The following is a 19,200-nucleotide window of genomic DNA, read 5'->3' as shown; positions in this document are numbered from 1 at the left end:
ACAAAAGACAATGGGCTACAGATGGAAGAACCCAGATTTTGTAGAGCCTGAAACCCTGAAGGCGAAGCCCCCCAGCATGTGGGCGGCACCGCGTGGGCTGACCGTGCTATTCTGACTCCCCGCTGAGGGTGTCTTTGTCGCGGGCTCTGACGTCCGTGGGTAGAGCGGAGCAGCAGGGCGCGCAGGGCGGTTATGCCTTCACGACACACACCCTAAAAGCCAGGCCCGGATCTATTCTCAGTTCAAGCTTATTCCGCCAAAGGCTTATTACCCCCACCGACCCGCAGCCTGAGCCCCCACAGATGCGCCACCACGCCCTCCAGAGTCCTGCCCGGAGCTCAGACGTGTGATGCCAGACACGGTTACCTCACCCAGGACCCACCCCCACTGAGATCTGGGTGCGGGGGCCTGCGGGACAGAGGGGCCCGCGGCAGATACAGCCCTGGGGGCGGGGCCCTGCTGGGGGGCGGGGCCCTGCTGGGGGCTGGGGGCCGGGGAGGGCCTGGTGCAAGGGTGTGTGCAGCCGCCCAGGGTAGGGGACACAGCACCACAGTGATCTGAAGGGTGACCACCCCCCCCCCCAAGAAATGTTCCGGGTCAGTGAAGACGTGAGACACGTCCTCCCAGCAGCCCAAAGCGTTCATGCTGGACGTGCCAGGAAGTCACTGAGGCGCGGGCCCGCTGCTCGCTGCGGGGACATCCCTAGCCCAGTGGCACCTGCTCTCCGTGCCGGCTGACGGACACCGCCAACCGAGTGCGCGAGCGAGGGCTTCGGATGGAGTCTGCCTCTGCAGACGACCGGGGACTCAGCGAGACAGGGGCCATCAGGGGACCGTGAGGCGCAACGCCCCGGACCAGAGCGCAAGCACAGAAGTGGCGAGAACTGGCTGGACTGGCACTTATACAAAGCTGGAACGGGATCTAGGGAGCTGGATGCAGAAAGACAAGACTTCATGTTTCAGCCCAGGGCCCTTGGGTGAGGACCCAGAGCCGCCCCCTGGCCTCGTGCGCGGCAGCCCCGCCGGGAGCCCAGCAGTGGCTTGTGTCAGATGCTCCGCGTTCTTGACCTGATGTTGGTTACACGGGAGTTTCTATGGAGATGAAAGATGCCGGGCACGGTCTGCAGCACTTCCAGGAGTGACCCAAGGCGTCCGCGCCCCCACACGCCCCCTGCCCCCACCCTAGCCCCGGGCAGATGGCACAGTCACGAGGGTCATCGGCGCCAGGTGTCGGTCACCAGTGCAGCGGGAGTCTCGGCAGACCCCGAGCTCCTCCTCGCACTGACCCCCACCCTGGTGGCTGCTCGCTATGGGGGTGACCGCGGCAGGCAAAGTGCACCGCTACGGGAGGTGGTGGCCGAGGGGGCTCTGCAGGGCTGCCGCGAGGAAGGCTGTCTGGCCCTGGCCCCAGAACCCTAGAATCGGGCTTTTCCGGGAAAACCAGAGACAGCCTTGGCTCTGAGGCCCCTGAAGCGGCCAATGCTGCTCACAGGGGGCCCCCCGCCCAGAGAGAAGGGAGACAAGGCCCTGATCTGCCTGTGCTGTCCGCACCACGACCTGTCCTTCCCTTCCCTCACCCCGCCCCCCCACCCCGTCTGCATCTGTCTCGCAATGGACATGCACAGGTGGCCCACCGTACCCCTGGATCTGAACCCTACCCGGAGGGGACAGCACAGTCCCTCATTTCCTCAGCAGCCTAGCCAACCAGTGGGGCCAGCACCCAGATCCCGCCCTAGTAAATGGAGGCCCTGGCGGCCACTGGTGCTGATGGAGACACTGTAGGGGAGAGATGGGCCAGGCTCCCGTGCAGGGGGAGGTGGGCCAGGGGTCCCCATTAACTGGAAGAAGAAAACTGAGATAGAACGAAGTTTGTGGAAGAAAACAAATCTCCCCAGTGTTAGTTCCTAGGGCTCCCCAGGTCGGATCGGACACAGGCTGGACCCCCCCACCCCCACTTTCTGTGGAGTCAGGCCGTCCAGACAGGGACCCAGCACCACACTGGGTGCCCTCGGCCTCCGTTCACACCAGCTGTTCACCTCTGTGGAAAGGCCGATCAGGGCACAGGTCCCCCCGCTGCGGACTGACCTCATCGTAGCGGTACATCAGCTTCAGCCCTCGACAGGACTTCTGCTTCTCCACGTGGCGCAGAGCACACTCCAGGCAGAAAACCACGTTCTCGTTCTCCTGCACGACCTGTGGGAACAGCGGCGGCCGGTCCTGAGGTGCAGAAGCCATCGGCCCTCCACCCCCCCCCCCCCCCGAGGGAGCAGGGGCAACTCAGGGAGGCCCGACCCCGGCTAAAGTCCCCTCCCGATCTCTGCTGCCCCTTCCCAGGAGGGGTTCTCGCCAGCGACAGGCTGGAGGAGACAGGATGAGACCGTGGTGCCGCGGATAAGCTCTCAGGCACTGGGCCTTCCGGGACCTTGTGCACACAAACCACCTGGGGAGAAAATGTGGCAGGGTGACCGGGAAACGCACCCCGAACATTTCAGCGGCGCAATCGATTCTGCTGGTTACCCAGAGGCTGCCCCCCGCACGCCCCTGGGGGACCCGATGCCTCTGCCCGAACCTGCCCCGAAACTCCAACTGCCTCCTGGGTGATCTGCAAGCCGGACAGGCCCCGACTGCCTGCCAGCCCGTGGGAAAGCCTCTGGCAGCGGGAAGCGCACACCAGGGCCTGGGGCCCAGGGTCCCTGTAGGCAGCACAGGGCCTGATCCAGCACAGACATGAAGATTCGGGGGTGGGGAGGGTGCAGAGGGACAGCTGGTGTGCATGGGGGCCCTGCCCCTGTCCCCATCCCCCCAACTTCTAGTCCTGGTCTCATTTAGAAGGAAATTCGGGAAAATGCTGCCTTCACACACAACACGCGAGAGGTTCACAGGCCTTTTCACAGACTGAGGAGAAACAGCCAGCCACGGGAGTAAGGAAGTGACACTTAAGGGAAGAAACCCATTGCCTTTTAAAGACACTCAGGCTCAGGACAGGAATAGACAAAAATAGGAAACCATAAACAAAAATACAATCTTATTACTAATCCAAGCACTGAAAGTTGTGAATCAAAATAAAACCTCAATTTTTACCTATGAATTCAGGATGATACAAGCTTTCTTTTCTAAGTAACTTAATAAAGTTTTTTTTATTTATGTGAGAGAAAGAAAGGAAGCAAGCGTGAGCAGGGGAGGGGGCAGAGAGAAGAGAGAAAAAGGAGACAGGATCCCAAGCAGGCTCCACATGGTCAGCACAGAGCCCTACTTGGGACTCAAACTCAGAAACCGTGAGATCATGACCTGAGCCGAAAGCGAGAATCAGATGCTTACGGAGGCACTGCAACGTAGGCTTTCTTAAAACAACAGTCAGGCTGCTAGGAAATGCCTAGTGACAGCCTGAAAACAAACCCACGGGAACAGGCCAGTGCCCCGCACGGAGGTCGTGACAGTGCTGTTCATGGTCGTGGGAAGTAACGGGACACTTTCCCACGGGAGTAACTCCGTTCCAACACAAGAGGGACGCCCACGGGACTATGTGGCTTTTATGAGCCATGCTCACAAAGCATTTTTAAGACCCGGGGAAATGCTTATGCTTTTCTTTCTCTCAGAGAGCATGGCTCTTGATTTTCTCTCCTTAGAAACGCCTTGGAAAAGAAAGACTAAGGCAGAAGAAAACACAGATCTTCCTGGACTTCTAAGAGGGCTACACCCCGATAGAGCCGATGAGAGCTGAAAACCTCCTAAAGCTGAAACTGCACGTTAGGCAGCTAACCTCCCGCACAGCACGGCTCGGCCGGGCCCCCCTGACGCGTGCTCCCGACAGCAGTCTACGCTGGGCCCAGTCCCGCAGCACAAAGCCTATGTGACAAGACACCGCTGACTGTCCCGTGTGACTGTCTGAACGCCGTGCTGAACGTGAGGCCAGAAGGGCTGTATGGGGCAGAGCGGTTGTGAGAGAATCGGCCGTTCAGCCTCGTGACTGCAGAGCTGGCTGGGAGCCGCGGTCACCACTGCTCTGCGTCACACGGGGGACCCCGTGGCACATCGCGGTGGGGGGGGGGGGTGTGAGGGCACAGCTCTAAAGTAAAAATCCGAGTACAGTTTCCACTAAATGCCTACCAGCTTTGGACCATCGTAAAGTGGAAACGTCCTAAGTTGGGAAGCATCCGTGTGCACGTGTGTGGCCGCTGTGGATGCCATTCTATCCCCCCCGACTCCCCGTGCCCCCAATCAGGTAAGTCCTAACGCCCAGTACCTCAGAATGGGACTGTGTTTGGAGGCGGGGCCCAGAACGAGGCAACTGGGGTAAAATGAGGTCACCGGGAGGGTCCGGTCCAAGTAGGACTGGTGTCCTTACAAGAAGGGGTTAAGACCTAGACCCTCCGGGTGAGGGGTGGGGGAGGGCACACGTGGAGAAGACCCGGGGAGACTGTGGCCATCTGCTCGCCAAGGACCCAGAGGCCTCGGACGAAACCCACACTACCGCCTCCGGGAGCCCAGACTCGCGGCGGCGGGGGAGGGGGGGGAGGGGGGGGAGGAGGGGGAGGAGGGGGGGGGAGGGGGGAGGGGGGGGAAGGGACGGTCGTCCAAGCCCCCTGCGTGCGGCGCGGACTAACGTAGTTCTCCCCTCCTCTCAGCCTTCGGACTGCGTGGGAGCAGCTGGGGGTCCCCCACCTCTGCAGGGCACCCGGCCGAGGGCTGGGGGACACGGGGTGAGGCGGTGTCCTCCAGGCACGAGGCCAGGAGGGGGCCAGGGGTGTGCCTGATGCCCCGTGCCTCGGCGACCACGTGGGACGTCAGTGCCACGGCGGGTGTGAGGACACTAAGCTCCAGTCACTGGAGGGCCGTGAGCACCGGGCAGAGGTGCACGGCGTCCCGACGGCCCTGTGTGGGGGCGGCCACCCCCACGGGCCACACCAGCCCGGCGGCCATTCCCCTGGGGTGTCCGAGCCCCGCTCTGGCCTGGGACGGCCGTGGGGAGACACAGTGACCGCACGAACACGGCTAAGCCCAGGGCTGGGCGGGCCGGGGACACCGGCGGGGCCGCTGTGGAAGCCAACGAGGACGGAAGCGGGGCGGACGCCCGCAGGGGCAGCAGCTTCCGCCAGAGGCCAGGAGGCTGGAAGCAGGGCTGCTCCGCTGGGGGGACCGTCCGTTCTGACCCAGGACAGCCCCAACTCCGCAGGGCAGCGCCCTGGACGGGGGCGGGGCGAAAACCGGCCCGACCCGCGGCCGCACGCCCGGGCTCACCATGGACAGGTAGCACAGGTGCTGGCAGACCTGACACCTCCTCTCTGACGTCTCCAGCTGCAGCCACTTTCGAGGCTTTTTCTTGCCATCCGCCATGGCGCCGTTGCCGTCGTGGCTGCCGTAGCGGGCGGACGAGTGGAGGCCGGCCTCGAACAGCTGCCGCCGCTGCCGCAGCTCCGTGTCCCTGCGCGGACAGAGGGGGGGCAGGCGTCAGGGCGCCGCCCCCCGGCCGGAGGGAGTCGCGCACGGGAGGCAGGCTTCGGCTTCGGCCTTGAGCCGCCTCCACCCGTGGGGTCTCCCCTCTGACCGCGGAGGACGGAAGCCAGGACGGGGTCTCGGACTTGGCGGGACCCACGGGCCACAAGCAGAGGCGGTGGGCGACCTAGACCGCGGCAGGGCGGCGGGAGGGCTGAGTGGGGAGCACCGAGCGCCAAAATGGACGTGCGGGGCCGGGCTGGGCCCGGGGGCGGCGGGTCCCTCTCCTCTCGGGGGCCACCCCGCCCCCACTCCCTCCCACAGGCGGCCGACGTCCTGTGAGTGCCCAGCGACACGTACTAACCCCACACACGAGGCCGCGAGAGAGCAAGAAGAAAAGCCACCACTCTCCCCCCAGTCTCCACCGGCCGAGCACCAGGTGGGCCCCGTGGTTCCCGGAGTTGGCCCCTGTCCCGCCGCCCCCCCTTGCCCCTGTGCGCCGGACCGGCCTCGGTCTGTGGCTCCAGGGTGCTGCCCCTGCCCTGCTGGGCCCCGAACCCAGACTCCGTCACCTGAGCTCATCCAGAAGGGCGGAGATGGTACTGAGGGTGGGGCCGTTCTCCTTTTTTGCTTCCGCTTGTGCGATCTGGTAGAGGAGCTTCTCCATGGAGAACGGCTTAGCTATGTGGCGACGCTTCATTTCCTGCGAGAGGGGGCCACAGCCTTTAGGGCAGATCTTCCTTACCAGGTGGCTGCCGGGGGTTCTCCCTCATTTGGAAGGCGGGGGCTGTCCGAATTCTCAAACTCTGACTTCCATCTGGATTCAACGCAACTGGGAATCCTGGGAACGTTCCTGCCCGCCTGGGAGACCAGCACGAGGCAGCGGGAAAGGTCATCGCTTGGGGCCACCCACCACAAGGCAGGTGTCACGGATTTAAAATGGGTGCGGGGGCACCTGGTGACACACTCGGTCAAGCGGCCGACTTCAGCTCAAGTCATGATCTCACGGTCCGTGGGTTCAAGCCCTGCGCCGGGCTCCGCACGGAGGATTCTCTCTCCCCCTCTCTCCCCCTCCCCCACTCGCACTTTCTCTCTCACAATAAATACACTTAAAAATCCGCACCCGCTTTTCTTTGAAGTTTTACCTTCAACTCCTTCCGTACTGTGTTCCCAACACCGTGCGGGAGTCAACAACAGAATTCAAAACCTCTCATGATACAAACTTTCCTTTTAGAAAAAACCCCTCGGCTGCCCCTTAAGAGGTTTCAAAACTCATATTCTGAAACTCAGCGTCACCTAACGTCAGACCCGCGCGTGCAGGGCCGTGCACCCACTCGGGGGCTGGTCCCACCTTACCTTGGCCGTCTCGAAGCCCATACTCGTCCACTGGGTGGTGGCAAAGTGCACGGTCTCAGAGACGCTGTAGCCGCAGCACACTTTGGACACAAAGGACCCCGGGAAGCAGACGACAAACTGACCGCTCTGCTGCACGGTCCTGTGAACCTTGATCCCCTCCCTGCACAGCACCTCCGGGGAGATCTAGGGAGACAGGCCGGGCTCGGGGGCTTTCCTGGCTGTCGCCCCCAACCTCTATCCGCCGCCCAGAGCCCCCCTTCTGTGACAGCTCCGCCAGCCCCTCCCCCAGCGAGTGGACCGACAGGCACCCCTGCTGGCCAGGAGGGGGGGTGTCGGGACGGAAGGGACCTGCTGGCCAGGAGTTGGAGGAGGTTTAGTATTAAAGATTTGCTTCTCCTTTGAGAAAATAAAGACACAGGGGCGCCTGGGTGGCTCAGTCAGTTGAGCGTCTGACTTCGGCTCAGGTCATGATCTCGCGGTTTGTGAGTTCGAGCCCCGCGTCAGGCTCTGTGCTGATAGCTCAGAGCCTGGAGCCTGCTTCAGATTCTGTGTCTCCTTGTCTCTCTGCCCCTGCCCCGCTCACACTCTCTCTCAAAAATAAACGTTAAAGGGGCCGCCTGGGTGGCTCAGTCGGTTAAGCATCCGACTTCAGCTCAGGTCATAATCTCACAGTCCATGAGTTTGAGCCCGCGTCGGGCTCTGTGCTGACAGCTCAGAGCCTGAGCCTGTTTCGGATTCTGGGTCTCCCTCTCTCTCTGACCCTCCCCCATTCATGCTCTGTCTCTCTCTGTCTCAAAAATAAATAAACGTTAAAAAAAAAAATTTTTTTTTAAATAAACATTAAAAAAAAAATTTAAAAAAAAACAATAAAATAAACCTTAAATTTTTTTTTAAAAAGAAAAGACAGACACATAATTCCTAAGAACAACAAAGATCTGCATGGATACCGGCCTAAAAGGGACAACAGTCCCGCAGGGGCACGGCCTCGGTGAAGACCCGGCCCTGTCCCCATGCACCACTGCCAGCTTCGAACGGGGTAAATGGATACCACCTGGGTGGCTGCTGGGAGGCCTCTGGAGCCGGGAGAGCACAGGGGTGCAGGCTGGGGGCCCCAGGCCCAGCACATCGAGGGGCTGCTGCTCCCCTTTCTCTGGGCTGAACCCAGAGTGAGCAGGGCCCTGCAGGGACGGGAGACCGAGGCGGGGGTCAGCAGAGGCCAGAGGGGACCTGAATTCAGGCGTCAGGACACAGCTCAAGGCTACAGACCCCCAGAAACTCAACTGGCCCAGGACTTCCTGAAGACAGGGTCAGAAGCCCCTGTGCTGGTCCTGTGATGGTGAACATCCCCGACCGGTAGCCCAGTCACCCAGGTGCCCAGCAGGTGGGGACGGCAGGGCACCACAGAGCCAGAAGACCACCCGACACAAGCCCGTGGCCCCCGCCTCCTAGATTGCCCGGTCTCCACTTACAGAAAAAGCAGGCCCTGAAACGGACTCAAAGGCCAGCTCGGGCCTCAGAAGACCGGAATCCCGTGCCGTCTGAGGGAAACACCGCTTTCGTAAAAGAGAACAGGTTGGCTTGCAAGGATCCCCGGAGGGTTCATTTTTCAATGTCCTCTTTGCCTCTGGGGGGCAGGCCAGCAAGGAAAGGGACTTGATAAGACCGCTCAGGGTTGGGTCCCAATCCTGAATGCCCGCTCCCGGCCAGCATCTGCGGCCCCGGGCAGCGGGGGGGGACCTACCATGACGTTGCTCTCCAGCATCTGTAGCCCTGGGGTACCGTTGGCTTGCAGCAGGGTGTGGACCACATCCTCCAGCTTGTTCTCCTCCTCAGCAGGAATGCAATACCTGGGTTGTGTGGGAACACGGGCGGGACACAGCCTTGACATGGAGCCTCTGCCCGGGGAGCGCTCGCTGGGCCCACGCTGCAGCCCTCCGTCCGAGAGGGGAGCGAACGCCGGCTTGCAAAGTGGCCTTGGGGGGTAGCGGGGAGGAGGAACGCACCCCAGTGACTGGCGCCCCACTTCCCAGGGCGACACCGCTGCTCCCAGCCAACGCGGCCAGAACGCAGCCACGGCGGGCGAACGCACCCGTCACGTGGAGCTGACCTACGCATGAGCCAAAAAGCCTTCAAACCCAAACCAGATGTCGAAAGCCGCCTAGAAATCAGATCCAGACACACATGCAGACGCGATCAGCCTCTGCTAAGTGCCCTAAACCTTCAGAGGACACGACAGGACCCCGGCGCTGGTCCCCCGGGCAGCTGAGGGCTGCGGCGGCCGGAACGGGCGAGGGGACCCCCGTGTTCTCCGAAGAGGAGTCCAGCCCGTGCGCTCGCCGCCTCACGGCCAAGGCTGCAAGGACACCACAGCGGCTGTGAAATCCTGGAACGGGAGCTGGTAAAAACCCAGGGGACAGAGGAACACATTCCCGGAGGGAGCCGTGTGCCAGGAGCCAGCCCGGCTCAGCCAGCTGAGGGCACAGGACGGGCACCACCACGAGAGCCACATCAGGCAAGCTGCACAGGCAGACAGAGGGGCCAGGCCACAGGGGCAGGAGACAGCGCAGACCTTTCTGGCCGGAGCTAAGGAGCCGCAGGGATGCTGGGGGGAGGGGAAGGCTGAAGACGTGGGCAGAACTTCACCAACAGAAGAATCTGAAACCTCACCGTGTTACGGGGGGGGGGGGGGGGGGAGTCGTCACCAGTGTCCCAAGAGGGCCCACCAGGGACACACTCCTGGAACGGTCCTGACTGGGCCACAGGCCAATGAAGCCACTGACCTCCCTTCAGGGGAGTTGGCCAGGCAGCTCACATCCTGCCCCCGATACAACTGGTTCCAAATGTCCAACCTTCCCACGGGCCCACTGGCTGGCCATCCATCGCCACCGGAGTCTCTGAGGCAACCCTACCCTTGGAGGCCAAATCCTGCTTTCCAGTCGCCAAGCACCACATTCACGTTCTCTATAAATGCTGATTTCAACACCTGTGTATCCTACTCCTGACCTGTGACTGAAATCCAGGCGTTCTAACCTAAATCACCTGTTTTAAGAAAAACCACACACCATCAAGTCCCCGGGTCACATCCCGGCCTCCTCTTCACTCTCCACCAGCAGGGTTTCCGGGGATGAGGCTTCCAAAGGCCCACGGAGTCCGACGTCTCCCCACCTCTAACTCACGGCCAGGCGGCGAGGACGGCCTCGCAGCCACAGCATCTCACCGCCCCTCGCCCCTGTGTGCAGGGCGGGCCGGGTCACAGGCCTGGGCGGGACCCTCTGCTCCCCAAGCTGGGCGTGGCCACAGAAGCTCGTCCACAGGGAACAGCCCTCCAGACGAGCAGGCCGCACACCCCTGCACGCCACGCACTCTGTCTCGGGCCACCAGCCCCCGCTCTGGCCTTCCCGCAGGATGCCGAGGACCCCCCATCCTCGGTGGCGAAGCCCCCACAGGGGTCCCCCGGTCCCGCCAGGCTTCGACACTAAGCACACCTGTGGGAACGTGGCCCGAGAGCAGGGGAGTCCTGGTGCGGAGGCTGTGGCAGAGACAGGCTCCCGGGGGGAGAGCACCAGTTGTGCGACTTGGCGTGTTTTAATAAAGAATGCCGAATCACCCCCTCGGGACAACAGCTGCAGTTAGTGTGGGACAGATGTGGTGTCGGTGGCTTGTCAGGTGACAGGACAGCCTGATTACGTGCAGTAATTTCCCATCTGCACCGGGAAGGAAGGGCCCAGAGCACCAGCCGTGGACGGGGACGGGCGGACAGGGCAGGGTCACAGGTGGGCACCCAGGCAGCGGTAAGAGAAACCCGTGCCTCTCCCACAGCAGGGACCCGCTCCCAGTGACACCTGTGCTCTGTGGCAGCGACGGGTCGGACACCCCGCTGTAGAGATGCCAAAAATAACCTCACACCAGGCCCGGGAGAGGACGGTTTACACTGGGTGAGGGGAAGGCTGGGGACCCAGCACAACCACTCCACCTTCTGTGACACCCCTAACTGCTCTTACCCCTAACAGGACACGAAGTCCTAGAAAACACCACCAACAAATAACGTCCCAGAAGAAAAAACAAGGGTAAGCAGGCAGCTGACAAAAAAGGAACAGAAATGGCCCATAAGCACAAGAAACGATGCTCAACCTTGCTCACCATTCGAGCAAATCAAACCTCCTTCGAAACCTTCCCGCCACCTCAAGCGAGCTCCAAGGGAGCTAAGAAATCCTGTGACTGAACCGGGGGGCACAGGACCAAACCCACACAAGCAAGCTCCCGGGGGCAGTCAGCCACCTGGTGAGAGGTGGAACTTTCCGGAACGCTGGGGCCCCCATGGCAGGCGTACTCACCAAATGCAGTCAGCACCAGTGTGTAAGTAGTCGATATAGGGAAGGTGGTTTTGGTCTCGAGACCAGCATGAGGTAGAAAAGACCATGCCGATGTTTAGCCAGGGAATTGTCACTCCTGCCAAGGGGGAGAGAGGCGTTAAAGAGGACAGCCACATGGTCCCTGAGTGACGGCACCTAGAAACCCCTGCCTTCTTCCCAAGCGGAGAGAAAAAGAAAGAAACAGGACTCAAAAGTCAGACGACACCGGTGAGAAGGTGCTCGTGAGAAGGTGCTTCCTGTTAGCTACGCAGAAAGGAAGCCAAGGCAGGCAGACACGGTTACAAAACGGTTTTTAAAAACATCTTCATCTGTGAGTTTCGGCGGGAAGCCCTAAGATGCCCCGAGGGGCAGCACACGGGGACTGTCATCCACCAGCCACGTGCTGTGGCCCGCTGAACCTCAGCTCAGGACGCCCCACAGACATGTCGACCTGAACTCCTGCGTGTGCTGGATGGAGGCAGGAAGCTCAGGCCCCACTCTCTGGGGAGGCCTTGAGGAATCGCTTGCTCCCCCCGCCACCCCGCAGCGTGTGGAGGGGCCCAGACGTCAGTGACCACAACCCCCAGTGACCACAACCCCCAGGGCACCTGGCTGTCCCTGCCCTCTGCAAGCCATCGATCACTTCTGAGCCCACACCAGCCCTAAGGAGTCAGGACATCAGCTTTGAAAATACCAATTTCAAGATGAAACCTTGGCCACGAAGTGTCTCCCCCGCTTTTAGATGCTACCATTCGGTTCACCTTTGCACACTTTTCTGACTTCAACAATCCCATTCCTCTGCACGCTAAGGACCAAAGCTTCCAATCTACGTGACCTACGCCGCTAGCCTCCTGTCCCGTCCTGGTCGTTTGGGGCAAGGGGCCTCGGAACCCAGAAGACGGCGGCGGCACCAGGCTTACCAGGCACAGCACCGAGGTGACGCAGGATGGACCCTGTGTTATTGGGGAGGACGGTGAGGTTCCATCCGTGCCTGCGGCAGAGGAGAGCAGAGGGGCGTCATAGACTGGCGGGGGGGGGGGGGGGGGGACGCCGCCGGGGCCCCCAAGTGCAGGCCAGAGTATCGGCCGTTACCTTGAAAACGGTTCTGATTTTCCCACTGGGAATCCGCTGCCGTGAGTGTTGGTGTCCACCTTGCCACAGTGCACGGCCACGTGGCAATCCTTCTCTTCCACGAGCCTCCAGTACTCTTGCTGTGGGGAGAGGAGAGGCCCGGTCGGCACCGCGCCGTGCGCGAGTCACGGAGCGCGGGTCGGCGCGAGGCCATCGACGTGCGGCCGAGGAGCCCGTCCCACGGGAGCAGCGGGGCGCCTCCGACAGCACAGAGTAAGGCGGCAGGGGTCGGATCGCCCTGGAGCAGACACATCCCACAGAACCGCGGACAGGCGCCAACCGAGACTTGGTCACCGTGTTCAGCGAAACGCCCACTGGCAGGTGCACGAAATCCACACGATGGAGGACTCGGCCTGTCAAGGGAAGGCCGTGCGGACACGTGGATGAACCCCGAAGACCCGAGGCTGAATGCAGTGAGCCGAGCACAAAGGGACAGGCACCGTGTGATTCCACCTACACGGACACACGGCATCACGGTCAAAGAGAGAGAAAAGAACGCTGGCGGCCAGGGGCCAGGGAGTTAGCGTTCAGCAGGAACAGAGTCTCCGTCTGGGAGGATGAAATCCCGGAGACGGATGGTGGGAACAGTCGCGTGGCAACGTGAAGGCACTGAATGCCACTGAACTGCACACAGAGAAAACGGCTGAGGTGGTTACGCTACGTTATGTGTATTTTTACAAAGTTTTAGAAGTCACTTATAGGGGGCACCTGGGTGGCTCAGTGGGTTCAGCGTCCGACCCTTGATTTCTGCCCAGGTCACGATCTCGCGGTTTGTTGAGTTCAAGCCCCACATCGGGCTCTGCGCTGACAGCACGGAGCCGGCTCGGGATTCTCCCTCTCGCCCTCTCTCTGCCCCGCCCCAGCTTATGTTCTCGCTCTCAAACTAAATAAACTTAAAATTTTTTTAAGTTATTTATACAAAAAGCAGGGGGAAAGCAACGAGAGGAAGGAGGGGGAAGCCGTCCCCCCATCATCCTATAAAGATCCTCCAGGTCGGCCATCTTGACAAACACACACCTTCCTCCCTTCCAGTCACGGGTGATCCTGACTTCTCAGCCCCGTCTGTGCATCAGAATCACCAGGAGTGAAGCCTACTTCCACCCGGACTGTGATCCAGCCAACTAAATCGGACAGGGTGCCAGGGGATGTCACACGACCAGTTTTAAAAGCCTACCAGGTGACTGTAAGGAGTCCTACCCAAACAGCCAGGGGCGGAGGGGGGTCAGGAACGTGTTTTGCCAACAGCTAAGATGTGCTCAAGTTTCCCACAGGCAATTCCCCCAACTCAGAGGCCTTTTTTGTTTTCAATTTTCATTCCAGAAGCACAGCATCATCTTCCCTAATACCTTGGCAGACCCCATTTAGCTGGAACCACACGGAAAGGAGGGAGCCTAGCGAACAAGCAGCGGGTGTCACGACGTGCAGTTTGGCCCACAGAAGTGCTACCACGAACCATACAGGCTCCACAACAACTTCTCCAAAGGGGGACCAGCCTGGAGGGGTCGAAAGCCCCAAGAAAAAATCCCACAACATTATGTGTCTGGGTTCCTTAAGCGTGTCTCCTGGAAGGGGAGGAACAGAGTCTGTGTGAGGGGATAGCTCGAGGCCCAGCCCTGCCACCGGGCGTAGAGACCGACCAACGGCCACCTGGGGAAGAAGGGGACGGCCACCAGCCAAGAGGAAGGCCCAGACCTCTTTGGCGGATCTAGAAGCTAGACAGACTCCGACTCATCCAAGTCTGGATTTTAGCAGACCTTCCCCTGGTGTTCAAATATTAGGCAAGTGCTTAGGAGAAACCAAGACTCTCAGAACGAATTCCTGAGCAGGAAACTAAAACAAGCTGTGTGTCCTTCGTGCCCCACACAGGATCAAACCCTGCGGCCTCTGAGGCCCCCATGGGGACCTGCGCTGAGCAGCCAAGGCCTCTCTTCCCAGCCCAACTGTTCACCCCAAAAGGTCCCATCGCTTTCTCCTGCCACCACATCCCACAAATGCCATGAGCACTTGGGAAGCAAGTGTGACCCAGAGTCGTGGCTGAAGGGATGTGGCTTCCGCGGGGCCAAAGCAGGGGGGTCAGGCCACGGTGTGGTATTCGGAGGCGCCACCCCGGGAACAGAGCTGGGGCGGCCCTGTGCAGATCAGCAGAGACATGCGGCCCAAGGGAAGGACGACACTCAGGGCTAAAACCAGACACGGGGAGGTTCCCCCAACGGGGAAGCCTGATCTGCGGGGCCGGGGCTCCGGTCCTGGGCTTCTGATGGCTGCCGTGCGTGGCCCGTGAGGCCTGGTTTGACCTGGCCCGTCCCGGGACTTGTCCTGACGTCCCACCCCGGGGAAGCCGGGCCCCTAGCAGTCAGCACGGGTGTGTGCAGAGGGGCAGACATGCTTGACAGGAAGACGGAGTCTGAGACCCGCCCACCAGCCGCTGCCCTCGACCAGCCACGGGAGCTCGGCTTCCTTCCCTTGACAGGACCAGGCGCGGGGCACCGGGTGGGGGAGGTAAACAGATCCGGTCCCCGTCCTGCAGCGGCTCACCCAGAAAGCCCCCTAATCAGCCGGGCACAGGAGGGCTCCGGGCTTCCCAGCCTCACGCCAACTCCAAGAACAGAGTTGGGAGAAGCACAAAGATGGCAATCTGCCAATCCCATTAAAGAGAAAACAGGGGAGAAGAGAAAAAGCGCAACCCTGGTTTCAAGGGATTCCGAACATTCTCTTACATAAGAGACGACGGGGTGAGGAGTGGCCCCCAGGCAGGGGACACGCCCGGAGCTCACCCCGACTTGGCGTCTCCCCACCCCCGGCCGGGGGGAGGCACACACTCTTCGCTGCACCTCTTGTGCCCTTGAGTGAGTCTAGATTCGGTGACGACTTGCCAGCCCCCGGCACACAGACACCCACGATGGCCCCGGGGGTCCCCTCAGCACCATCGGGCGCCAGGGGGCCCGGGGCCCCGGGAGGCGCGCTCACCTCGATTTCAGCCGGGGCGGGCTCCTTGCTGAAACACATGTTCATGATATTTCTTGCTGTTCGATAAAAAGTTGTTAAAGACACAGACCTTCCCTGGAAAGAAAACAAAGACGAGAGTAAAAAGCGTGAGAAGCCAAACTGAGCCCCAACCCCACCCGAGGCCGCACCCCTGTCCTGGACCACGGCCGCTGTGTGTCCTGAGCGGATGTGGGCAGAGACCACGGAAGAACGTGCTCTCGGGAGGGTCCTCGGTGCCGACCACAGGGGAAAGAGGGCCCCTCGGCCTCACACCAGCAGCAGACGGACCCCTGCCCTGATCCGGCAGAGATGGAGGCCGTGTACCAGGCGGGCCTCACACAGGCACACCCATGACACACAGAAGCACACTTCGCTTTACGGGGAAGGGGGTACGATGTGGGAAGGGCGCAGAACTCCCCAGTTTACCCCACCTGAGGGGCAGGAGGAGGGGCTGGGGGCCAGGGAAGAAACCAGTGGCATCCCAGACCCACTCGGAGCTGGGGCCGGACCAGGGATGGGAGAGGGCCCGAGAGACACAAACGTCAGGCACCCTCCACACCTGAGAACCAGCCAAACGCGCAGCCTCCTCGAGCAAACCTGGGGAGCAGAGCGCTCTGCTCGTTCTCTGCCACAGAAGCCACGCACTGCCCCCTCCCACTTCTCGGGGAGCACCTAGCATGCCAGATACCTAGCATCAGGACGGCCAGCACCCTGCCCTCTGCTGCCCCCTGCCTGGCGGTCTCCACAGCCACGTGCTCAAGACGGCTCACGGTTTCGGCCTGGGAATCCCACCGGAGACTCCGTTCTCACCTCCACAGACAGGAGGTTTCGTTTTGCAGAGGCAAGCCTGGTCAGAGCTGTGCTTTTCCTGACCGGGCACGTTTGTCCCTTGGTTGCAGAGGTACTCACTGAGCACCTACTGTATACCAGGGCTGGAGACGGAGCGGCGCTGGAGCGGCCTACGTCTCTGGCCTGTGGAACCCCAGCCCTTAGTGAATGAGTGAGTGAGGGCCGTGAGCGCAGGGAGCCAGATGCAGAGCGGCAGACGTGGCTTTTCCCTAACGTGCACCCCCATAGAGCTAACGGGTTTAGAACAGGTGACAGACCCTTCCGGAGGAAGGAAAGTCAGAGCGATCGGCATGCACGTTGTGGCATCTGCTTTTGCTCTAGAGCACAGAAAGGGACCGCGTGGGGCGACTGCAAACTTCTCCAGACGTTACAAGGGAAGAACCTACCAGCCAGAGAGACAGGGCTTTGCATCACCCAAAAAGCAGAGCACCTGTAATTCGCGAAAATGACACCTGGTGCCCAACAGTCAACACCCACGGAGGGCCAAGGGCTTCAGGACGCCCCCCCCCCCACCCCCGGCCCTTGGCACGCACACGGCTGCTGCTGACACCCCCGTGGCCACCACAGCCAGACTGTTGTGATGAACCCTAAAGCTGTCAGTTACAGGGCACGTTCCCAGAAACCCTCTACTCAGATTCACCTCATGCTCATAAAATTGACCTTCTTAAATGAAAAATGTGACAAGTAGAAAATATCTCATTTCTGGAGTTGGCTATTTGGAGTCGCCGGATTTAACAAATGGCTTCAACCGAGAAGAGCTTTTCAAACAGACACCCAAGGAACACCCAAACATGCACCTGAATGTATTCCACCTGCCTCCTCTCCCTTATCTCCCAAGGGTAAAAGGGTCCCCGCCCCCCACCCAGGGTCTCTGGGGACAGCGCCAGGGGATGAGAATGGGGAACCAGAGCAAAGGAGACTGAGCCCTGCCCTGATGGGTCTAGTAAGAAAGTTCTACCTAGGCAAGCAGGGCATCTTCTTCCAGAAAGGCGCACAGGACTACAGCCCAGGAGGAAAAGGAAGTGTGGCACAGGGCAGCCGGAGTGGGGTGGGGGGGTTGGGGGGGGGGGGGGGACTTCCCATGGGCTCAGAAAGGAAAGACCCAGAACCCGGAGAGGAGTCGCAGAAGTCCCAGGCTTCCGGGAGGGAATCGGCATCGGAAGCCCATGGAGACTCCACCAGGCAGGGCCCCGGGGCAGTGCGGGTGGGGAACGACGGGGACCCACAGCAGCCTGTCAGTGCACCATGAAACTGCCACGCCACTGCCAGGGGGGTTCAGGGGTGGGCACGGCTCGCCAGGTGAGGGTCCCAGCTGGGATGTGCCCACCGTGCCAGGTGTCCTGCTCACCCTGGCAGGCAGCCCTCACAGGGACTCCACCTGCCTTTTGGAGGAAGGGACTTCTCAGGACAGCAGGTGCAGCCATGCGATCTGGCAGCAGAGGAGAAAACCGTGCATGCTTCTATCTGCCAGGCTCCTGCCTCCCTCCCGCAAGCCCCCCAGCAACTCCCTGCAGAGGCCTGCGCTGATCGCTTCCCCAGAAGGGACCGGGCAGAGCCAGGGGCTGATGGGCGGCTCAGGATCCAGACAAGAAGCCAAAGGAAGCCAGTGCCCCGAGCCCGGGGAGTCCGGCCCGACTGAGCAGCTCCCACCACCTGGAAGGGCTGGGGGTGCTCCGAGGGGCAGACTCGGCCCCGTGGGCATCTACACCCAAGCCGCTGTGTCCCCGGCACGTGGGTGCCCATGCCCCCTAACGCAAAGGAGATCCAAGGACCTGGAGCCAGCATGGGGCTCACCGGCGGTCAAGGCTCACAGCGGTCAGACGTCCCAGGCCTGCATCCCGCCCGCAGCTGCACACACTGCCGTTCCGGGCGCCACCGGAGACCGCAGCCTGGCGCCTCGGGCCCGCACAGCCCCGCCCCGCGGCCAGCCCCCCAGCCCCGCCGGGGGCCCACCTTGTATATGCATTTGTGGAAGTCACTGAGGATGCCCTTGTCCTCCTCCTCCTCTCGAGCCACTTCCTTTTCCTGAGCAAAGAGTCGCCGTCGGCCCGTCTTGAGCTGGGCCTGGCCCACCTCTTTGAGCTTGCTGCGGAAGCCGTTCCTGTGGGCCACGCCGTTGATGAGCCCGTTCTTGGGCTCGAAGCGAGGCAGGGGGTGGAACTTGTTGTAGTCATGCTCCGTGTGGCCCTCGAGGGGCCCCTTCCGCTTCTCCAGGATCTCCTTCTCCATCAGCACCTCCTTCTCCAGCCGCCGGTGCTCCTCCGGGGACAGGGAGTCGTAGGACAGCAGGTACTGGCAGTAGGCTTCCTGGAGCTTGGCCAGCCGGTCCTGGGCGGTTTTGGGGATGCGCAGCATGTCCGCCAGTTTGTTCCACTTTTTGAGGTCAGTCACTTGCTGCATGCCGCCCATCTCGTTAATCAGCCGGAAAAAGCAGGCCAGGTCGAGCTCGCAGCCTCCTGGGACGGGGACAAAGCACGGGGACACTCAGTGACAAGGACCACGAACGACACCCTCTTGCTCCAGCTGGTTAAGTCCGGGGCCGCCTGCTAGGTGCCAAGGATGCTGCTGGGCCCTGGGGCCAGAGCGGCGAATGGAATTGGTCCAGGCCTTCAGGGAGCTTAGTGCTTACACGAGGACAATCTGGGAGGCCACGGGGATAAATAAAGCAGGCAGAGGGGCTGGGGAGCTAAGGGGCTGCCGTCTCAGCTGGGATGGTCAGGAGAGGTGTCCCCAGGGAGCTGACAGGTAAGCGGAGGCCCGAATGAAAGGAGAGCTGGCCTGGTGGGTCTGCGGGAAGCAGCATCCCAGGGCGCCCCGCCCCCAGCAGGAGCAGCATGTACCGGGGTACCCCCCCCACCCCCCACCCCAAACCCCAAGAGTCAGGTGGAGCCAGGTGAGGAAGCAGGGGCCCATCCCTGGAGACAGGGACAGGGCCTGGGCTGTGCTGCCCAGCTGCACCCATGTCCCAGCGATCCCCGCAACGGCTGTGACGGCAGAAACCGTACGTGTTGCGCCCGCTGTCGGTTCCCATCTCGTCCACACACGCACAATGACTGGTTTTCCACCCCCTTGACTTCCAGGGCAAGAGGCAGTAT

General features: G+C 61.4%; 1 protein-coding gene and 1 long non-coding RNA gene across 7 annotated transcripts in view; both read right to left on the bottom strand.

The window, feature by feature from the left end:
- Positions 1-19,200, bottom strand: part of JARID2 (jumonji and AT-rich interaction domain containing 2) — a 270,402-nt gene that overhangs the window by 3,559 nt on the left and 247,643 nt on the right. For all 6 annotated transcript variants that reach the window (XM_027040335.2, XM_027040337.2, XM_053223183.1 and 3 more), the window contains 10 exons: positions 18,059-18,561; positions 15,239-15,331; positions 12,233-12,351; positions 12,061-12,131; positions 11,123-11,237; positions 8,530-8,635; positions 6,789-6,971; positions 6,005-6,135; positions 5,238-5,421; positions 2,085-2,192 (listed from right to left, as the gene is read on the bottom strand). In XM_027040335.2, coding sequence (XP_026896136.1) covers positions 2,085-2,192; positions 5,238-5,421; positions 6,005-6,135; positions 6,789-6,971; positions 8,530-8,635; positions 11,123-11,237; positions 12,061-12,131; positions 12,233-12,351; positions 15,239-15,331; positions 18,059-18,561 — 1,613 coding nt within the window. The remainder of the gene's footprint in view (positions 1-2,084; positions 2,193-5,237; positions 5,422-6,004; positions 6,136-6,788; positions 6,972-8,529; positions 8,636-11,122; positions 11,238-12,060; positions 12,132-12,232; positions 12,352-15,238; positions 15,332-18,058; positions 18,562-19,200) is intronic.
- On the bottom strand, positions 7,633-8,523 carry LOC128315694 (uncharacterized). The gene is made up of 2 exons (XR_008298740.1): positions 8,016-8,523; positions 7,633-7,966 (listed from the first exon to the last, which is right to left on the bottom strand). It is a non-coding gene; the product is annotated as an uncharacterized LOC128315694 (long non-coding RNA).

The sequence above is a fragment of the Acinonyx jubatus genome, chromosome B2, assembly GCF_027475565.1.
Source record: "Acinonyx jubatus isolate Ajub_Pintada_27869175 chromosome B2, VMU_Ajub_asm_v1.0, whole genome shotgun sequence".
In the NCBI taxonomy this organism is placed as follows: domain Eukaryota; kingdom Metazoa; phylum Chordata; class Mammalia; order Carnivora; family Felidae; genus Acinonyx; species Acinonyx jubatus.
The sequence above is the reverse complement of the archived record's forward strand: the minus strand, read 5'-3'. Positions and strand labels throughout refer to the sequence as shown.